The sequence below is a fragment of the Bubalus bubalis genome, chromosome 18 (genome assembly GCF_019923935.1).
Source record: "Bubalus bubalis isolate 160015118507 breed Murrah chromosome 18, NDDB_SH_1, whole genome shotgun sequence".
In the NCBI taxonomy this organism is placed as follows: domain Eukaryota; kingdom Metazoa; phylum Chordata; class Mammalia; order Artiodactyla; family Bovidae; genus Bubalus; species Bubalus bubalis.
Genome location: NC_059174.1, coordinates 24876796 through 24894272, shown reverse-complemented (window position 1 = coordinate 24894272; position 17477 = coordinate 24876796). Strand labels below are relative to the sequence as shown.

Here is a 17477-nt window from a genome sequence, read left to right as displayed (position 1 = left end):
CTATGGGATTTTCCAGGTAAGAGTACTGGAGTGGGTTGCCATTGCCTTCTCACTGTATTTATACAGTGAGACCCAAAAGGAATTTAAGGTGCGTGTAGTTCAAAGGGATAATTATAGTAAGGAGACAGAAGACATTTTAACTGATCTACCCTATGGAGCCATCCAAAGGTTAAATCCTCTGCAAGGAGGAGCCAGAGCTACTCCTTGCCTACTCGGAGGAACCATTACCTCAGGGGAAGAACCAGCTAGGGCTGAAAAGAGGCCCCACCCATATTCAGGAACTTGTTTGTACCCTGAGTTACCCAAGTTCAGTTCAGTAGCTCAGTCATGTCTGACTCTTTGCAACCCCTTGGACTGCAGCACGCCAGACTTCCATGTCCATCACCAACTCCTGGAGCCTACTCAAACTCAGGTCCATTGAGTCAGTGATGCCATCCAACCATCTCATCCTCTGTCTAACCCTGCTTCTCCTGCCTTCAATCTTTCCCAGCATCAGGGTCTTTTCCAGGGAGTCAGTTATTCACATCAGGTGTCCAAAGTATTGGAGTTTAACCTTCAGCATCAGTCCTTCCAATGAATATTCAGGACTGATCTTTAGGATAGACGTTGGATCTCCTTGCAGTCCAAGGAACGCTCAAGAGTCTTCTCCAACACCACAGTTCAAAAGCAACAATTCTTTGGTGCTCAGCCTTCTTTATGGTCCAATTCTCACATCCATACATGACTACTGGAAAAATCATAGCTTTGAGTAGACCTTTGTTGGCAAAGTAATGTCTCTGCTTTTTTATATGATTGTCATAGATATTTTTTTATAGGTTTGTCATAGCTTTTCTTCCAAGGAGCAAGAGTCTTTTAGTTTCGTGGCTGCAATCACCATCTGCAGTGATTTTGGAGCCCAATAAAATAGTCTCTCACTGTTTCCATTGTTTCCCCATCTATTTGCCATGAAGCGATGGGACCAGATGCCATGATCTTCGTTTTTTTGAATGTTGAGTTTCAGGTCAGATTTTTCACTCTCCTCTTTCACTTTCATCAAGAGGCTCCTCAGTTCCTCTTTGCTTTCTGCCATAAGGGTGGTATCATCTGCATATCTGAGGTTATTGATATTTCTCCTGGCAATCTTGATTCCAGCTTGTGCTTCATCCATTCCAGCATTTTGCATAATGGACTCTGTATTTAAGTTAAATAAGCAGGGTGACAATATACATCCTTGACATACTCCTTTTCCAATTTGTAACCAGCCCATTGTTCTATGTCTGGTTCTAACTGTTGCTTCTTGGCCTGGATACAGATTTCTCAGGAGGCAGGTAAGGTGGTCTGGTAATCCCATCTCTTGAAGAATTTTCAACAGTTTTTTGTTTGTTGTGATCCACACAGTCAAAGGCTTTGGCATAGTCAATAAAGCAGAAGTAGATGTTTTTCTGGAATTCACTTGCTTTTTCTATGCTCCAACAGATGTTGGCAATTTGATCTCTGGTTCCTCTGCCTTTTCTAAATCCAGCTTTAACATCTGGAAGTTCTCAGTTCACGTACTGTTGAAATCTCACTTGGAGAATTTTGAGCATTACTTTGCTAGTATGTGAGATGAGTGCCATTGTGTGGTAGTTTAAACATTCTTTGGCATTGACTTTCTTTGAGATTGGAATGAAAACTGACCTTTTCAGCTAGCACTGTCAATGATATAAGTTACCAACAAATGCCCCTACAGTTTTGCCTCTGAGAGAAGTTCCTGATGGAAATTGAGGAACAATATGTGTCTCTGTACCTTTCTCAATGTCTGATCTAAGTGTGGCAGAGGACAAGTTGGGAAGTTTTTCTGAGGATCCTGAACTCTTTACAAAAGAATTTACCCCATTAGTAAGATCTTTTGATCTCACCTGGGGGGACTTAGATTTTACTATCCCCTTGCTGCACCCCCAAGGAAAAGCAGGATATAATACTGGCAGCCAGAGCCCATACAGGCCAACTGGCAGCCCAAGCCAACAGGGCCATGCAGTGCACTGGGTGGGGAATGATGCTGTCCCTGAGGCAAATCTGCAATGGAATTACCAGCTGAATTCTATTGATAATAGATAGATGGGACCATATGATTAATTGTTTAATAGAGAGTATGAAGAAACTTACAGTAAAACCTGTTAATTATGAAAAGGTGAAAAAGGTCCAACAGGGATAGGATGAAAAACCTGCAGTCTTCCAAAGGAGATTAGTGGAAGCTTTTAGGAAGGATACCTAAGCTTTAAGGAGTATATCCCTCCTCCTCTGAGGGACGGGATGCATGCATTTCATAGCCCAGTCTGCCCCAGACATCAGGCACAAAGTTCAGAAAGCAACTACTGGTCCTCAGACTCCAATGAATGATTTGTTCCAATTGGCTTATTTGGTTTTCAATAATGGGGATATGGTTGAAAAGACTGAATGCACCCAGAGAAACATGCAAGAGACCCAAATGATTGCAATGGTTTTGTCTGCTCAAAGACCACCAACTAGGAGGCTGCCCTCTCTTGGACAATCTGGTCCTGGTGGACCACGAGGCCCATGGGTACACATACAAGGCCAGTGTAGCCTCTGTGGACAAAAGGGGCACTGGAGGAAGCACTGCGGTCGATGTGTCCTTTGCAAGTAGCCAGGCATTGGCAGAGGGAACGCCCCACACACCAGGCAGCAGACGCCCCTCAACCGTTGATGGTTTTGCAGTCAGAAGACCAACGGGACCCAAGGCCAAAAATGGCTCTGCCTAAAGATACCATCTACATAACTCATGTCAAGCCTCGGGTGATCATTGATGCGGCTTGGTGGAATTTTTTATAGGCACTGGTGCAACCTTCTCAGTCTTAGCCCAAAGGATTGGAAACCTTAGCTTACATACCAACAAATAAAACACGGCAGTTTTGAAAGTCCTAGGCTTGATAGAGGAAATGCCACAACCTTGCTATACTAAAGGAAACAATTGGGCTAAAAATAGGGGGTTAATAAATCAAAGGGGATGGTATATGTTAGATGAAAATACTGTGATTCCACAAGCCCAGCAATGGAAAGTAATTAAGGTTTTATATGAAACTACCCACTATGGATGTGAAAGTGAAGTGAAAAGTGAAGTTGCTCAGTCGTGTCTGACTCTTTGTGACCCCATGGACTGTAGCCTACCAGGCTCCTCAGTCCATGGAATTTTCCAGGCAAGAGTACTGGAGTGGGTTGCCATTTCCTTCTCCAGGGGATCTTCCGGACCCAGGGATCAGACCCGGGTCTCCCACATTGCAGGCAGACGCTTTACTGTTTGAGCCACCAGGGAAGTAAGATATGGATGTGAAGCTCTTTGGAATTTACTACAAAGATTGCTTGTGGGTAAAGGAATGAAAATGGTGGTGGCCCAGATTACCAAATCATGTGACACATGTTTACAAAATAATCCTAGAAAAATGCCACCCCCTCCTCCATTATTTAGACCCATTCAACACCAAGAAGAACTGGTAAATTGATTTTACTCAGATGCCCAAGTCCAGAGGAAACAAATTATTTATTGGTAAAGGTAGACACATTCACTTGGAGAAGGCGATGGCACCCCACTCCAGTCCTCTTGCCTGGAAAATCCCATGGATGGAGGAGCCTGGTAGGCTGCAGTCCACAGGGTCACTAAGAGTTGGACATGACTGAGGGACTTCACTTTCACTTTTCACTTTGATGCATTGGAGAAGGAAATGGTAACCCACTCCAGTGTTCTTGCCTGGAGAATCCCAGGGACGGGGGAGCCTGGTGGGCTGCCGTCTCTGGGGTCGCCGAGTTGGACACGACTAAAGCAAGTTAGCAGCAGCAGCAGCAGACACATTCACTAAATGGCTAGAGATTTTTCCCACATGGACAGCAAGAGTAACAAAGAATTTGATTAAAAAGATAATCCCACCTTTTGGATTACCTCAATATATACAAAATGATAATGAACCTCTCCCAGATTTAGGAATTATTTTGGGAGAATGCTTTGGGTTCTCAAGATCATGACTAAAATTCTGAAATAGAAACTATAAGGTCTCTGTGTTTGCATGTTCATATGTGTCTATATGTGTGTTCTGGATGTCTAATATTGCCAAAAGTTAATTCACAAAAGAGCTCTAATTGACTTAAAGGAAATTACATACTCATATAAATACTCAAAATACAAAATAATCCGGCCAGAATTAATTTCAGTCTCATGTTATCTGAAAAATACTCAGGACAAAACTGATATCTGGTGATTGAAAAGTGAAAGATTGAAAAATTGAAAGTGGTTTAAGCTTTTTGGTGTGATTAATATAGGCAAAGGGTTACACATGATCAGGATTTTCTAAGACTGAATTAAATTTAGTTGGGTAAATGGATTTTGTTAGGAATGGGCTAAAATAAAATAAGACTGGATTTGATTTCTCCCTCCAAAGTATTCTTGAAATGCTTCTTTGGACAAACAGATTGAGATGAGTTTCTTTGCCTGTAAGTGATTTGTATTTGCTTTTGAGATCTTTAGGGAAAAAAACCTTTAGGTTGGGGAAAAAGTATCGTCTCCTAGTGACTTATGATCTTATCTAACTGAAAACTAACTTTGGGATGTTTTAGAGGGCTCCTGTGTTATCTCAAAGAGAAATATTTAACTAGGGTTATTTGGTATGTTATGTTAAATATGATCATTTGTAATTCTGGTTATCGTAACCAACTTTATCGTACACTGTAATCAGATGTTTGACCATGCCTTTTGAGTCTTTTGTCATTTATACATATTTATGTACCCTGGTGCTGGTTCAAAAAATGCTTCATCATCCAGAAGATACATAGGAAGGCTAAGGAACCAGTTACAGCAATTCTATATCACAATGGCTATATAGGGATTTCAGCCCATGTAGACTAAAACAAGGAGCCTCCCTTGTCCCTGGGGCCCTTAGATCGGGTATCCAGAATTACAGAAGATAGACCTTTCCTTCTGCTTCCCAAACTGGGTTTTGGCTGGGTTAGTGTCCCAACCACGTGGGTTCAAGTCCCAAGCTGGGTTTTGGCTGGGTTTGAGTTCCAGCACATGGGTTCAAGTCCCAGTCTGGTAAATGTTTTCACCCCAACCCTATTCCCAGCAGGTAGAGAGGCCAGATCTCATGGGGCTATGAAGTGCCTGTGATCCCTGCAGCCAGCTCTCTCTGGAGGGCCAATGGCAGGGAGCAGAGTAGGGTGCTGAAAGCATTGCTTCTGTCATCCCCTCAGGGTTCAAGGACTGCCCCCGCCCCTTCTCTGCTCCCACCTCCAGGGCACTGATATTCCCTCCCAGTTAGTTTCCAGGGAATGTCCCTACCTTCTGGGATTTGGAATTGTGTTCCCCACTGGGCATCTATCTGCTGAGTCACAGAACTGGCCCCACCATTAACTGTGCATAACCTTGGGCGAGGTTCATCTTTTCCAAGTGACTTGGTTTCCCCATCTGTGAAATGGGCCATGTGTTTTATGTAAAGAGCTGGGCTTCCTGGGAGTGAAGCACTGGGGTGGGGTGGGGGGAGGGGCTGGAATTGAGTTGCACTTGACCTGGGCTTTCAAAGTGTCTAAGGCCTTCCTGAGATAGCTCTGTGTGGCTGTTAGAGTCTTTGTGCTGGAGAGAAGGCACAGATTGGCCTTCTGGGGAGACCAGGAGACCCCAGTGGAGGGAGGGGAGGAGGGTGGGAAGGCAGGCAGGTAGGGTCTAAATTTCTGGAACCTCACTAAGGGGCTGTGTTGCTGCTGCCTCTGGGACCCAGGGAAGGAAGGCCTTGGCGATGCCTCAGGGGGCCTCCACCTACCTCCACACACCTGGGGCTGTATGTGGAGGGGACCTGCTTAGTCTCTGGCCCCAGAGTGCTGCTTGAGTTTCAGGTTGGGAAGGTTTTTCTAGAACCCCAAGAGAGACCCCAGAGGAAGATGGTGGCAGTGGGCTCCTTGACATTCAGTCTGCATGCAGGGGCTGGAGGTCCCTGTTAGGGGGTTCTGGGGGTGGCAGGGCTGTGAGGGTAGGGGTGTAGAGGTCTCTTTCATCTTTAATTAACTCAGGACTCAGGAATAAGAAGCAATGTGATAAAGGCTCTGTTTGGAAAGCCCTGGAGGTGACCCAGGCCCTGAGTCAGTGTTCCCCTCCTCCCCCTCCTCCTTGGCAACCCAGGCTGGGAGCTGCATGCTTGTGGGTGGGGACCCTGGCTGCCTGGCTCTCTTCCCCCGCCCCACACTCCCTGATGCCTATAACAGCGCCTGGCACAGAGCGGGCCCTTGGGGGAGAGTTTCTTCAGTGACTCGATGTGGTAACTTTTTGTGCCTGCTTTTCAGGTGACAAAGGGAGGTTTGGCAGAGTTAGATAACAGCCCAGACCCGGTCAGTTGGCCCCAGGCTGGGTTATGAACCTGCCCTGGCGTGGCCTGCAGAGTACACAGTGGGAATTCCAAGGAGCCTACCCCTCTGCAAGGGGAGGAGGTGGGGTGTAGAGTTGTGGTGGCACCCCGCTGCCCGGCGCCTCTGTCCCCTGCGCCTTTGTCTCCTGTGACACAATGGGTGGCTTTTTGTCCCCATAAAGTCCCTTTCACCACAGGGAGAAGGGCCAGAGCGGGGGTGGAGGCCGGGCTGGGCCAGGCCAAGTTCTGAGTGTCCTGAGCTGCCCAGATGCGTCCCTGTGCGGGGAAACCCCAGGAAGGGTTCACGTAGTCCCCTGGACCTCAGTTTTCTGGAGGGTGCAGTGGGGAGAAGGGAGTCCTGGGGGCTGATGGATGGGCCCCGCCCTCAAATTGTGCTCAAAACATTTGGTTTCATTACCAATGTTTAAAAAACTGAAGATTTCATGTAGAATTTTGGATTTCTAATATCTCTTTAAAAATTAGAACTTCTTGGGACTTCCCTGGTGGCCCAGAGGTTAAGGATCTGTGCTTCCACTGTAGGGGGCATGGGTTAGATCCCTGGTTGGGGAACTAAGATCCTGCATGTTGTATGGTGGGTGCAATCCAAAAAAAAAAAAAAAATGTTCTGGCTATCCCAGACCTGTGTTCCCCCAGACATCAGCTGGTTGCTCTCAGCTCCACAGACCTCCCTTGGCCCACCTTAGTCATTTCTGTGACCTGCCTGTCTTGGTGGCTGCTGAGTTTGAAACCACAATGTTAGCTCTGGGGCACAGTGTCCCCTCTCGTGCCATCCCACCCCCCAACTCGGGTTTGCTCCTTGTAAGCCCCAGGCTGTCTAACAGCCTTTCTAGCCACTCACAACCTCTACAAGTGTTCACTTTTTCCTTTCTTTACCTGCATGACATGCCTATGAAGTGGGTGCAGGAAGGGGGATCCCTTCCAGGGCCCAAGAGTGGGCTCTTGTCTAACCCTCGGAAATGAATTGTCCGAGGAGACACGCGTGTTGACAAAGCAAGAGACTTTATTGGGAAGGGGCGCCCAAGAGGAAAGCAGGAGGGTAAGGGAACCCAGAACTGCTTTGCCATGTGGCTTGTGATCTTGGGTTTGATGGTGACAGGATTCGTTTCTAGGCCAATTCGTTGTCTCTGGCCAATCACTCTTGATTCAGGGTCCTTTCTGGTGGTGCATGCACTGCTCAGCCAAGACGGGTGCCAGCGAGAAGGATTCTGGGAGGTGGTCGGACACTGAGAGGTGACATCTCCTTTTGACCTTTCCCCAATTCTTCTGGTTAGTGGTGGCGTGTTAGCCCTGTGTTCCTTACCAGGACCTCCTGTTGTAAAATAACTCACGCATGAGGTTACTGTGGTGCCTGACCAGTTTGGCTAGTTTCAGTCAGTGTGTTTCCCCTAACAAGGTGACCAGCATTGGGGTGTGTCCCCAACCTTCTTATGTGTCAGATGAAAAAACAAGCCAAAAAGTTAGGTGACTCTAGGATGAACTTAGACAGCATATTAAAAAGCAGAGCGTTCACTTTGCCAACAAAGGTCTATATAGACAAAGTCAAAGCTATGGTTTTCTCAGTAGTCATGTACGGCTACGAGAGATGGCCATAAAGAAGGCCAAGCGCCAAAGAATTGATGCTTTCAAAAATATTCATTGGAAGCTCCAATACTGTAGCCACCTGAGGTGAAGAGCCAACTCATTGGAAAAGATCCTGATGCTGGGAAAGATAGAGGGCAGGAGGGGACAGAGGATGAGATGGTTGGATGGTATCACCGACTCAATGTAAGTAAGTTTGAGCAAACCCTGGAAGATAGTGAAGGACAGGGAAGCCTGGCATGCTGCAGTCCATGGGGTTGCAAAGAGTCGGACATGACTTGGCAACTGAACAACAACGGTAAGGCTGCCCAACAAATCTCAAGGGCTTTACTCGGCCCAGAGAATGGAGAGTATTAAAAGGAGAGTTGAGTGACCGTCTTGGGGCAGGAGAGGAGTTAGTGAGTGCTCCTGGGATTGGTAGAGTCCCTTCAGTCAGTACGAGGGAGGAAAGGCTGTGGGTACCCCTGGAGAAGGCCTGAGTTGAGGAGTGTCAGGGCTCGGACTGAGAGGAGCCTTGGAGAACACTGAGCAGACCTCCCTGCTTCTGCTGTACAGAGGGGAAGACTGAGGTCTAAACGGGTGAAGGTTCGGCCCTGGGACCCTTAGCCTGTGAGGAGTGGAGGGAGTGTAGCTGCAGGAGGAGTCCTAGGGTGGGGTTGGGTTGCATTCTGCTCCCTTTCACCTCTGTATCTCCACCACCTTTGGATAAGCCCAGCTGCCTTATCTGAAAGGTGGGCGGGGCCGCACTGATGGGTGGGGGTAGGGTGGGTGAGGGGAGGTGACCCTTATCTTCCAGGAACTATGCTTGGTGCTTAAGGTTAAATACTTTTGTCTCACCAAGCCTCACACCCCTAGGAACTGCACATGCTATTCCTACCCTATCCACTGCAGGAAACCAGGCACAGAGAATGGACTGGAAAGCCCAGGTTCTAACCCCTCGAAGTGATGATGACTGTAGGGCCTGTACTGAGTGTCAAGACTGTGTTGGGTGTTGGTCTGAGTGCCTTTCGTACATTACTTCATTGACATCTACCCTTGTAAGGTCGGCACATTTTGAAGATGAGCACAGGGAGGTACAGAGAGGCTCAGCAACTTGCAGGAGGTCACACAGCTCATAAGCTGGCAGGGCCAGAGCTTGAACCCAGGGAGTCAATAGACCAACTTTTCATCAGTTAATGCCAACATCTCCCAGTTGAGTCAGATCGTAACAGCCATTCACAGCCTCAAAGAGTAGCGAAGAAAGATGTATTCGTTTCCTAGGGCTGCCATAACAAACTGCCACGAACTAGGTCACTTAAAAAACAACAGAAATTTATTGTCTCACAAGTTCAAAGTCAAGGTGCTGGCAAGGTTGGTTCCTTTGGGAGGCCCTGAACAGAGTCTGTCCCATGCTTCTGGCCAGGAATCCTTTGTTTTCCTTGGCTTGGAGACATATCATTCGGATCTCTGCCTCCATCTTCACAAGGTGTTCTTTCTGTGTGTGTCTCTATGTCCAGCTTCCCTCTTATAAGAACCTCAGCCCCTGGATTGCACCACCCCGCCCAACTGATTGCCCCCCACCAAATGCCTCATGGTCAGGCATTTGTGACTAATCCCTTTCCTCTCTGACTCAGCAGGTGGTTTTTAAAAAAATCTCTGTTATCCAGTTGAGAAAAAATTTTTTGGAAGCGCGAACGTCCTGGAGCATGTGTGAATGTGACCTTTTTGACAGTGTTAGTCGCTCAGTCATGTCCAACTCTGCAACCCCATGGACTGTAGCCCACCAGGCTCCTCTGTCCATGGAATTCTCCAGGCAAGAATACTGACATGGGTTGCCATTTCCTTCTCCAGGGGATCTTCCCAACCCAGGGATTGAACTTCCGTCTCCTGCAGATTCTTTACTGTCTGAGGCACCAGGGGAGTTGTCGTTTAAAGACAAGATCCCTCATCTGAAATCTTTAGGTTTTCAAGAAGGAAAGGGCATATATATATATTTTTTTCCTTCAGGATTTCCAGACAGTTCTCTTGGTTCATCTGCAGGGGGTGCCTGAGGTGCATGGCAGGGGCCTCAGTGTTTGGAAGGGCCAAGGGGTGAGGTTTCATTCTGTGCATGTTTGTTATGTGTGTGTATGTCTGTGTCAGTCTTTGAAGAGTAAGACACACAGGTGTATGTGTAGAGAAGCATGGGGACAGAGGAACATGGGGGCAAGAGACAGGGACCTCGAGAGTTTGTTAAAGCACAGAGTTCTGCTCTTCCTCACCCAGCTCCTTCCCTTTGCCAACTCCCCCACCCCCACCCCCCCCACATCCGCTCTAATGTCCTAGTGAGATCTTTCTCTACCTTCTTATCCCTTCTCAGCTGAATTTTCCCCCATAACACATTTCCTGTGCTTTCCTCGTGTACTCGGGTTTTATCTGACTTCCCTACCCCCAACCCAGCTGTAGAGTGAGAGCTCCGGGAGAGCAGGGCTTCCCATGTTTACCGCTCACACAGTGGTAAGTGCTCAACAGATGTTTGGCTTTTACAATTTTTTAAAAGTTTTTACTTATTTGGCTGCACCAGGTCTTAGTCACAGCATGCAGGATCTTCAGTTGTGACATGGGGCCTCTTCGTTGTGCCTTGTGGGATCTGGTTCCCCAACCTGGGATCGAACCTGGGCTCCCTGCATTGCAGCATACAGTCTTAGCCACTGGACCACCCAGGAAGTCCCACAACAGATACTTGTTGAATGAGTGAACCCAGAGGGAGGCACACGGTGGGGCCTGTGCCCAGAGAGCGGGTGTTAGAATTGCACGAGGACCTGGACGAAGCCCAACGGGCAGGTGGCAGAGTCAGGGCTGTCTGCCTTGCCCTCTGCCTTCCGCTCCCCCGCTTCCCCTGCACAGTGGGGTTTACCGTTCTGGACTAGACTGTAAGACAAGTCTTCTGGCCTCTTCCAGCTGGACTGTGGGTCCGCAGCAGGAGGGAGGGTCCAGCAGCTCCTGCACATTCTAGAGATGAGGCCTGGGCCCAGCTTCCCATGGCCAGCAGAGGGTCAGCACATGCGGGGATGCCCTATCCTGGACTGGGGTGCTCCGGCAGATTCTCGGGGCTGTGGGTGAGGGGATGGGAAAAACCAGTCTGTCAGGTTCAGATGGACCTTCCTTGTTGGAGAGCAGAAACCGAGGCGGCTCCCTGGGCACAGGGCCAGGGAGGCAAGGCCAGAGGGATGCCAGATATTCTCACTGCTTATTCCAGCAGTTTTGTCTCCCAGAGGCTGTACTTGCTGATCTAGAAATCAGGGCTGAGCAGGCGGGAGAGGCAGAGACCAGGGAGCTGGGATGCCAGCTGGGCCTCACCCCTCGGAGCCAGCCCAAGTGTCCTCATTTTTTGTACATCACTAAGTAACTCTTAGTAGACCAGGTTTCAGAGAAGGGTCGACCTGGGTTCAAGTCCTGCCCTGCCCTGTCCTTGACTCATGGGTGACCACAGATGACCATGGACACATTTTCCTCTGAGTTCCTGTTTGAAAAATGGGGCTAATAAATAAGCCTAATGAGAGGGTTATGGGAAAATCAGTGAAATAAAAGGGAAGGTGCTCACCTGAGGCTTGGCACATTACGAGGCAGAGGGCATTACGTGGTTATTTGTGACCAAGCCCATGAGTGATAACACCACCAATTGATAAGTGTACATTAACGTAAACCCAAATCATTCCCTTCGTGATTTTTAATTCACTGCATTTTCTAACTTCCTTTCAGATAGTTGTAACTAGGCAACACGATGGCATGGAGGCCCATAAGGACCCTACTTTAAAGCAAGGAGATAATTAGAGACTTCCCTGGAAGTCCAGTGGTTAGGGTTCCACACTCCCACTGCGGGGGCATGGGTTTGATCCCATACGCCCAGTGGCATGGCCAAAAAAAAAAGACAAGGAGATAATTGTCTGCCCCTGGAAGGGTCCTGTGCCTTGCTGCTTTAGGGGTGTCTGTTCTCCTTTCGAGCAGTGACTCCCCTGGGTCTGGGGGCTCTTGGCCCCACTGATGTGTCTGTTTAAGGCAGTGTCTATCCGAAGGATGAGTGGTAAAAGCTTGGGGGTCTGGGCTGAGACACCCTGACTCTGGGTCCTCATGGATAAGGACTCCTCTCCAGTGGTGTGACTGCCCACAAGGCCCTGCTCCCTGTCCCACCATCCTCACCGCACACTGGGCCCCAAGGGCCACCTAGTCTATTGGTGGTGGCTGAAGGAGAGCACTAGAGGCTGGAGGTGGGGCAGGAAGGCTGGCGGGGTGCAGTGCCAGGTGGGCATCCCTGGGAACTCACCCCTCCCCCCCAGGAGAGGAAGAGGGGTGGGTGCAAAAACCTGGAAAGAAGGGGAGAGGGTGCCTCCCTGAGTCTCCCACTCCCACCCGTGGGTGAGGGGAGGCAAGGCTGGGAGCATATTTATTGACTCAGACCTGAGTCCTCCTATAACACACAGCACATGTGCAGGAAGGGTGTCTAGCCCCTATTTCCTGGATAAGGAAGCTGAGGCCGGTTAGCGCCTGAGCATGTATTTACTGAGCAGGTACTATGTGCTCGGCACTGCAGGGCACTGGAGACGCAGCGATGCCCAAAACCCAGGGGTCTGGATTCTAGCGGGTGGACTAGAGGTGCCCTGGGGAGCTGCTCAGAGGTGGGGACACTTCCCACCACACAGGCAGGGTGAAAGCCCAGCAGCTGACTGGCAAGCCCAGGGCTCTACCTCTCACTTCCGGTGGTGGGGGGAAGGAAAGCTGTCAAAGGGGCTCGTGGACTCCGGGCCTCAGCTAGGGTCACCCCTGCCCTGCCCTGCCCCACACGTGGAGGGGGACTGATACAGAAACTTCCCTTTTTGTCCTTGGCAGGGAACCCTCTCTGGGGGCTTTCCTGGTGGCTCAGATGGTACAGAATCCACCTCCAATGTGGAAGACCTGGGTTCCATCCCTGGGTTGGGAAGATCCCCTGGAGAAGGGAATGGCTGCCCACACCAGTATTCTGGCCTGGAGAATCCCATGGACAGAGGAGTCTGGCAGGCTACAGTCCATGGGGTCTCAGAGAGTCGGATATGACTGAGTGCCTTTCACTTTAGGAGACCCTTTCTGGCTGCTATGGGGTGAGTGACAGCTCTCTCTTGTCTGGGAAGCTGGGGAAATTTTTGTCCTCCAAACCAGCAGGCAGAGGTGGGTTTTGCTCCTGAGCAAGTAAGGTACCACTCTGCCAAGTTCCCCAGGATACCCTTGAGGTGGGTCAGCCGACCTGCCTGTGTAGAATTCCCTGCAGCACGGCGTCCTCAGCTGGGAATAGTTCCTTTATATACATGAACCCCCATGGGCGCTGACCTTATAGAGTAAGTATGCTCTTCATACTCACACGACCAGTGCTGTGGACACAGCACAGAGAGGCTGTGAGTTGCCCCAGTGTCACACAGCTGGCAAGAGGAGTGGGTTTTAAGTCAGGCAGTCGGCTCTGGAGGCCGTGGTGTTAGCTACTCTGCACACTCTGGGATGTTGGGGCCCACCTTGCCATATACAAATGGTGTACTAGTCCCTTTGCTTCTCCAAGGCCCAGATTCACCTGGAAGGCAGGGATGGTAGCACCTGTATGGGGCAGTTAGGAGTCGGAGAAGGTTGGGTTGGAGGGGGCTTGGTGGGGCTCCAGGCAGATGTCACTGTACCTCTGGGCCTCTGTGATTGTGTCCCTGCCTCAGGGATGTGCTGGTGACTTCATCTTTCTTTCAGCAGCTTTTCCTAAGCCCCTGGCCGAGCTCGGGTCCTGTCCTGGGTGCCAGCATGCACTTATGAATGAGCCAGTCATTTTCTTGGGGAACTGGATGAGTCCGGGAGACCACCCTCTCCAGGGCTGCAGGGGTCTCACCCTGGAGGCAGCCGAGTGGATGGCAGTGCTGCTGTGGCTTCTGGTCTGGGGAAGGAAACAGAATTCGTCTTGGGTGGGTGGTGCCTGAGGGGCCATGTGAGCCCAGAAGAGGGCTCTGGAGCCCAGACTGGAGGAGTAGGGAAGGTTCCCTGGAGCACGTACCATTTCAGCTGGGGTCTGAAGGAGGTAAGTTACCAGGCAAGGGCTTTGTATACATGTGGTAAAAGCCAAATAAATATTTCTCGGGCCAATGAGAAATGTGTCCTGCAGGGGGCGCCCCATGGTGAAGGCCTGGAAACTGCTCTGTGGCCTTCAGCCTGAGCGCTGGGGACTCTGGGAGACTCTGGCTCTGTCTCATCCCCTCCAGGTGCTGGGGCTGCTGGTGTGGGCCCTGATTGCTGACACTCCGTACCACCTGTATCCATCTTACGGCTGGGTGATGTTCGTCGCTGTCTTCCTCTGGCTGGTGACAATCATCTTCTTTGTCCTCTACCTGTTTCAGCTGCACATGAAGCTGTACATGGTGCCCTGGCCGCTGGTGGTGAGTCTGGACAGGAGCCACAGGGGTGGCTCTGGGCTGACCCCTCTGCCTCTGGGCAGGCTGTGACAATGTGACCTTCCCTAAGTGAGAAGTGGCGGCTGGGGGTTGACTGAAGTCCTCGTTGGCCTGTAGAACTGAGTGGGGACAGGGGAAGGAGGATGAATGGTTCGGGTGTCCAGTTTTTCTGAGCGCTGAGAGCTTTGAATCCAGGATGACTCAGGCTTGCCTTTCTCCCACGGAGGGAGTACAAGTGAGGTGCTGTTTGGGATCTTGAAAATATTTTGCCTTTTTGGGGGGTGGGCAGTCGGGATTAGATTCTGTGGGTGCTGTGGCTCTGACTGGGCCCAGACCAGCAGCCCTGGGCCTGCAGGCTGGGATGAGCTGGCAGGAGTCATCGAGGCTGGTGTGTGCAGGATGGGCTGGGCGCAGGGTGAGGCCCCCGCAGCCTGGCAGAGGGTGGTGTCCTCGGTTTGCCCAGGTCAGTCTCCTTAGAACACAGAGCTGAGAGTGTCCATAGGAAGTACCCTGGCCAGACACAGAGAAAGCTGCTGGGGCTTTTTTTTCCTCCAGCCCGGAAAACCCCTGCAGCTGGGGTCTGAGGCTTTCAGCGAGCAGAGAGGCGAGAGAGGCACGTGATTGTCAGACAAGCAAGGCTGGGACTAGGCAGCATTGTTTGCAATTCAATGACTTTTGAAGCTGAGGAAACGTGAGTCATCCTCAAGACAGACCGGGTTTGTTAGATCCTGACATCACTGGTAGGAGCCAGGTGGTGTTTGCAGTGGGCACTGGGCTTGGAGGGAAGATCCTGGGGTGACGAGGCAGCGGCCTGACTTCCTGGACGGGGTCCAGCCCCTGCCCTGTGTCCTAGGAGCCTTGAAGAAAGACATCTCCGGAGATGGAAGGGCCTTGGTGTCTCTCAGCACTGCTGTGGGGCTCCAGTCACAGCTGCTGATGGGAGAGGCTCCTTTCCCAGGCCATGATGGCAGGGCAGTGCCTCACACTCCTAGATAAGGCGGAATTAGGATTGCCAAATCGGGCTTTTCTGGGATGGGGACTACAAGCTCCCTTTAGGGCCCGGCAAGAGGCCATAAAGACATACGAGTGAAGTAGGTCAGGAGGGCTTCTGGAGAACCTGTCCATAGGAAGCCGCCTCTACTCAGCTCTAACCGTTGTTAGTGGGAATGCAGGTGCCAAATCTTGATATTTTAAGATTGAAAGTTTTATATGAAATCTTAGTTTTTATATGAAATTAATTTTAGAATGTTGGTAATTGTTTTTTAAAAATATGAGATAAACCAAACATGCCTGAGGGCCATCAGTTTGCTGTCTGGCTGGGCTAAGAGATCTGCTAAGAACTGACTTCAGGGACCAAGCACTGGGGAAATGGGACCTGGGACTGGTTGTTAGCCCAGGGCCCTTCCTTGCCAGCCAGCTGAGGGTCTTTACCATGGCATTTGACGTGGGGCCTAGAGCCTAGGATGTGGCCAGAAGGCAGACATAGGTTCTTCCCACCGGGGGCAGAGGTAGGGATGTGAGGGCCCCCCAGCGCCCCCCCACCTCGGGGTCAGCCTCAGAACCAAGTCCCCAGGGGCCACGAGAAGGGCCAGGCTTGGCGAGGAGCCACCACGGAGGAGCAGGCCCTTCAGCTGGAGTACTCAGAGACAGGCTCAATTTGGCCTCTTGCCATCAGGAGTGAGTTTTACCACGTGGATCTGTTGATGTTCCAGCCAGATCACTTTAGCCGCCCCCCATCTCTCAGCCTTCAGTATGTTTATGTTCTCTGCTCATAGGGCCTCCAGGCTAGCCCTGTGTAGACCTCTGTCTCTGGAGGCCCTTTTAGTGGGAAAAACCCATGCAGTCTCCATCCTCCTCCTCAAGCTCTAGTCCCTGTTCTGGCTACTGAAGGGATGTGTCAGTGGGAACAGGAAGTTCCATAGTTACTATAAGAGTCTCATGTCTTAAGCCTGTTCTTTCCACTCCCCCAACCCCCAGTTAATGGTATTTAACGTGGGTGCCACTGTTCTCTACATCACGGCCTTCATCACCTGCTCTGCTTCGGTTGAGCTGACATCCCTGAAGGGCAGCCGGCCGTATAACCAGCGTGCAGCAGCCTCCGTGAGTATGGTTCCCTGGGGCACCCTCGGCAGTTACAGGGGAGACGGGTCAAAACAAGGTCTATGCCCCTGGACTCCCACTGCTCCCTGACCCCAGGCCAGGCACCTGACACATGCTCAGTCACCCTCCAGCTCCCAGTGGACTCACAGGTGTCCATGTTGTTGCTTAGTCACTAAGATGAGTCCAATTCTTTGCCACCCCATGGACCACAGTCTGCCAGGCTCCTCTGTCCATGGGATTTCCCAGGCAATAATACTGGAGTGGGTTGCCATTTCCTTCTCCAGGGGATCTTCCCTATCCAGGGACTGAACCCATGTCTCTTGCACTGGCAGGTGGATTCTTCACCACTGAGCCACCAGGTGTCCAAAATTAACAGCAAAACCCTGAGGAACCAGAATGCTTGGGAAATGCTTTGGGCTGGCAAGTGAAGCTTGGGCTACCTGTTGGAACTTTGCTGTGCTGCACTGATCTAGGGCTCTATGTCTCCTCGAGAGTCTGTTAGAAGCTCTCTGTCATCCACCTTTGAGAAAGCCATGGGCAAAAACCCTTTGGTTTAAACTATCTGGGAGATACTCAGGTTCTCCTAGGCAACCCAAGCTTGGGCTCCACGTCGGGTCAAGTGTCAGAACCACCACACACCTGGCATGCATCACCCATGAGTGTTCTTCCACTCCCTGTATGTGTGAGGACAGGAGGGTCGGGGGGAGAGGGACTGCCAACCCTTTTGACAGGCCAGGAAACTGAGGCTCAGAGCGGTGAAGGGACTCACCTAGACTGAGCCCCGGATAGGGCTAGACCAGGACTTGGGCTTCCTCATTCTTCCTGGTGAGGATAGTTTTGAAATCTGTGAACTCAGTCACCAGAAGAGAGACATGGAGATTTCTGGAATGTGAATTACATAATATTCCTAGGGCAGCTTTTGAATGTTGCCTTTTAAAAAACTAAATCCTAGAGCTGTGTCTACAGCAGCTCCTACCCCTTTGTCACTCTTAGCATATTGTCCAGGCTT

At 50.4% G+C, this 17477-nt stretch overlaps 1 protein-coding gene across 1 annotated transcript in view; it reads left to right on the top strand.

Moving 5' to 3' along the window:
• LOC102393391 (plasmolipin) overlaps nt 1-17477 on the top strand; it is a 30043-nt gene that overhangs the window by 11385 nt on the left and 1181 nt on the right. Inside the window, exons 2-3 of the mRNA XM_006059061.4 lie at nt 14180-14353; nt 16346-16468. Coding sequence (XP_006059123.1) covers nt 14180-14353; nt 16346-16468 — 297 coding nt within the window. The remainder of the gene's footprint in view (nt 1-14179; nt 14354-16345; nt 16469-17477) is intronic.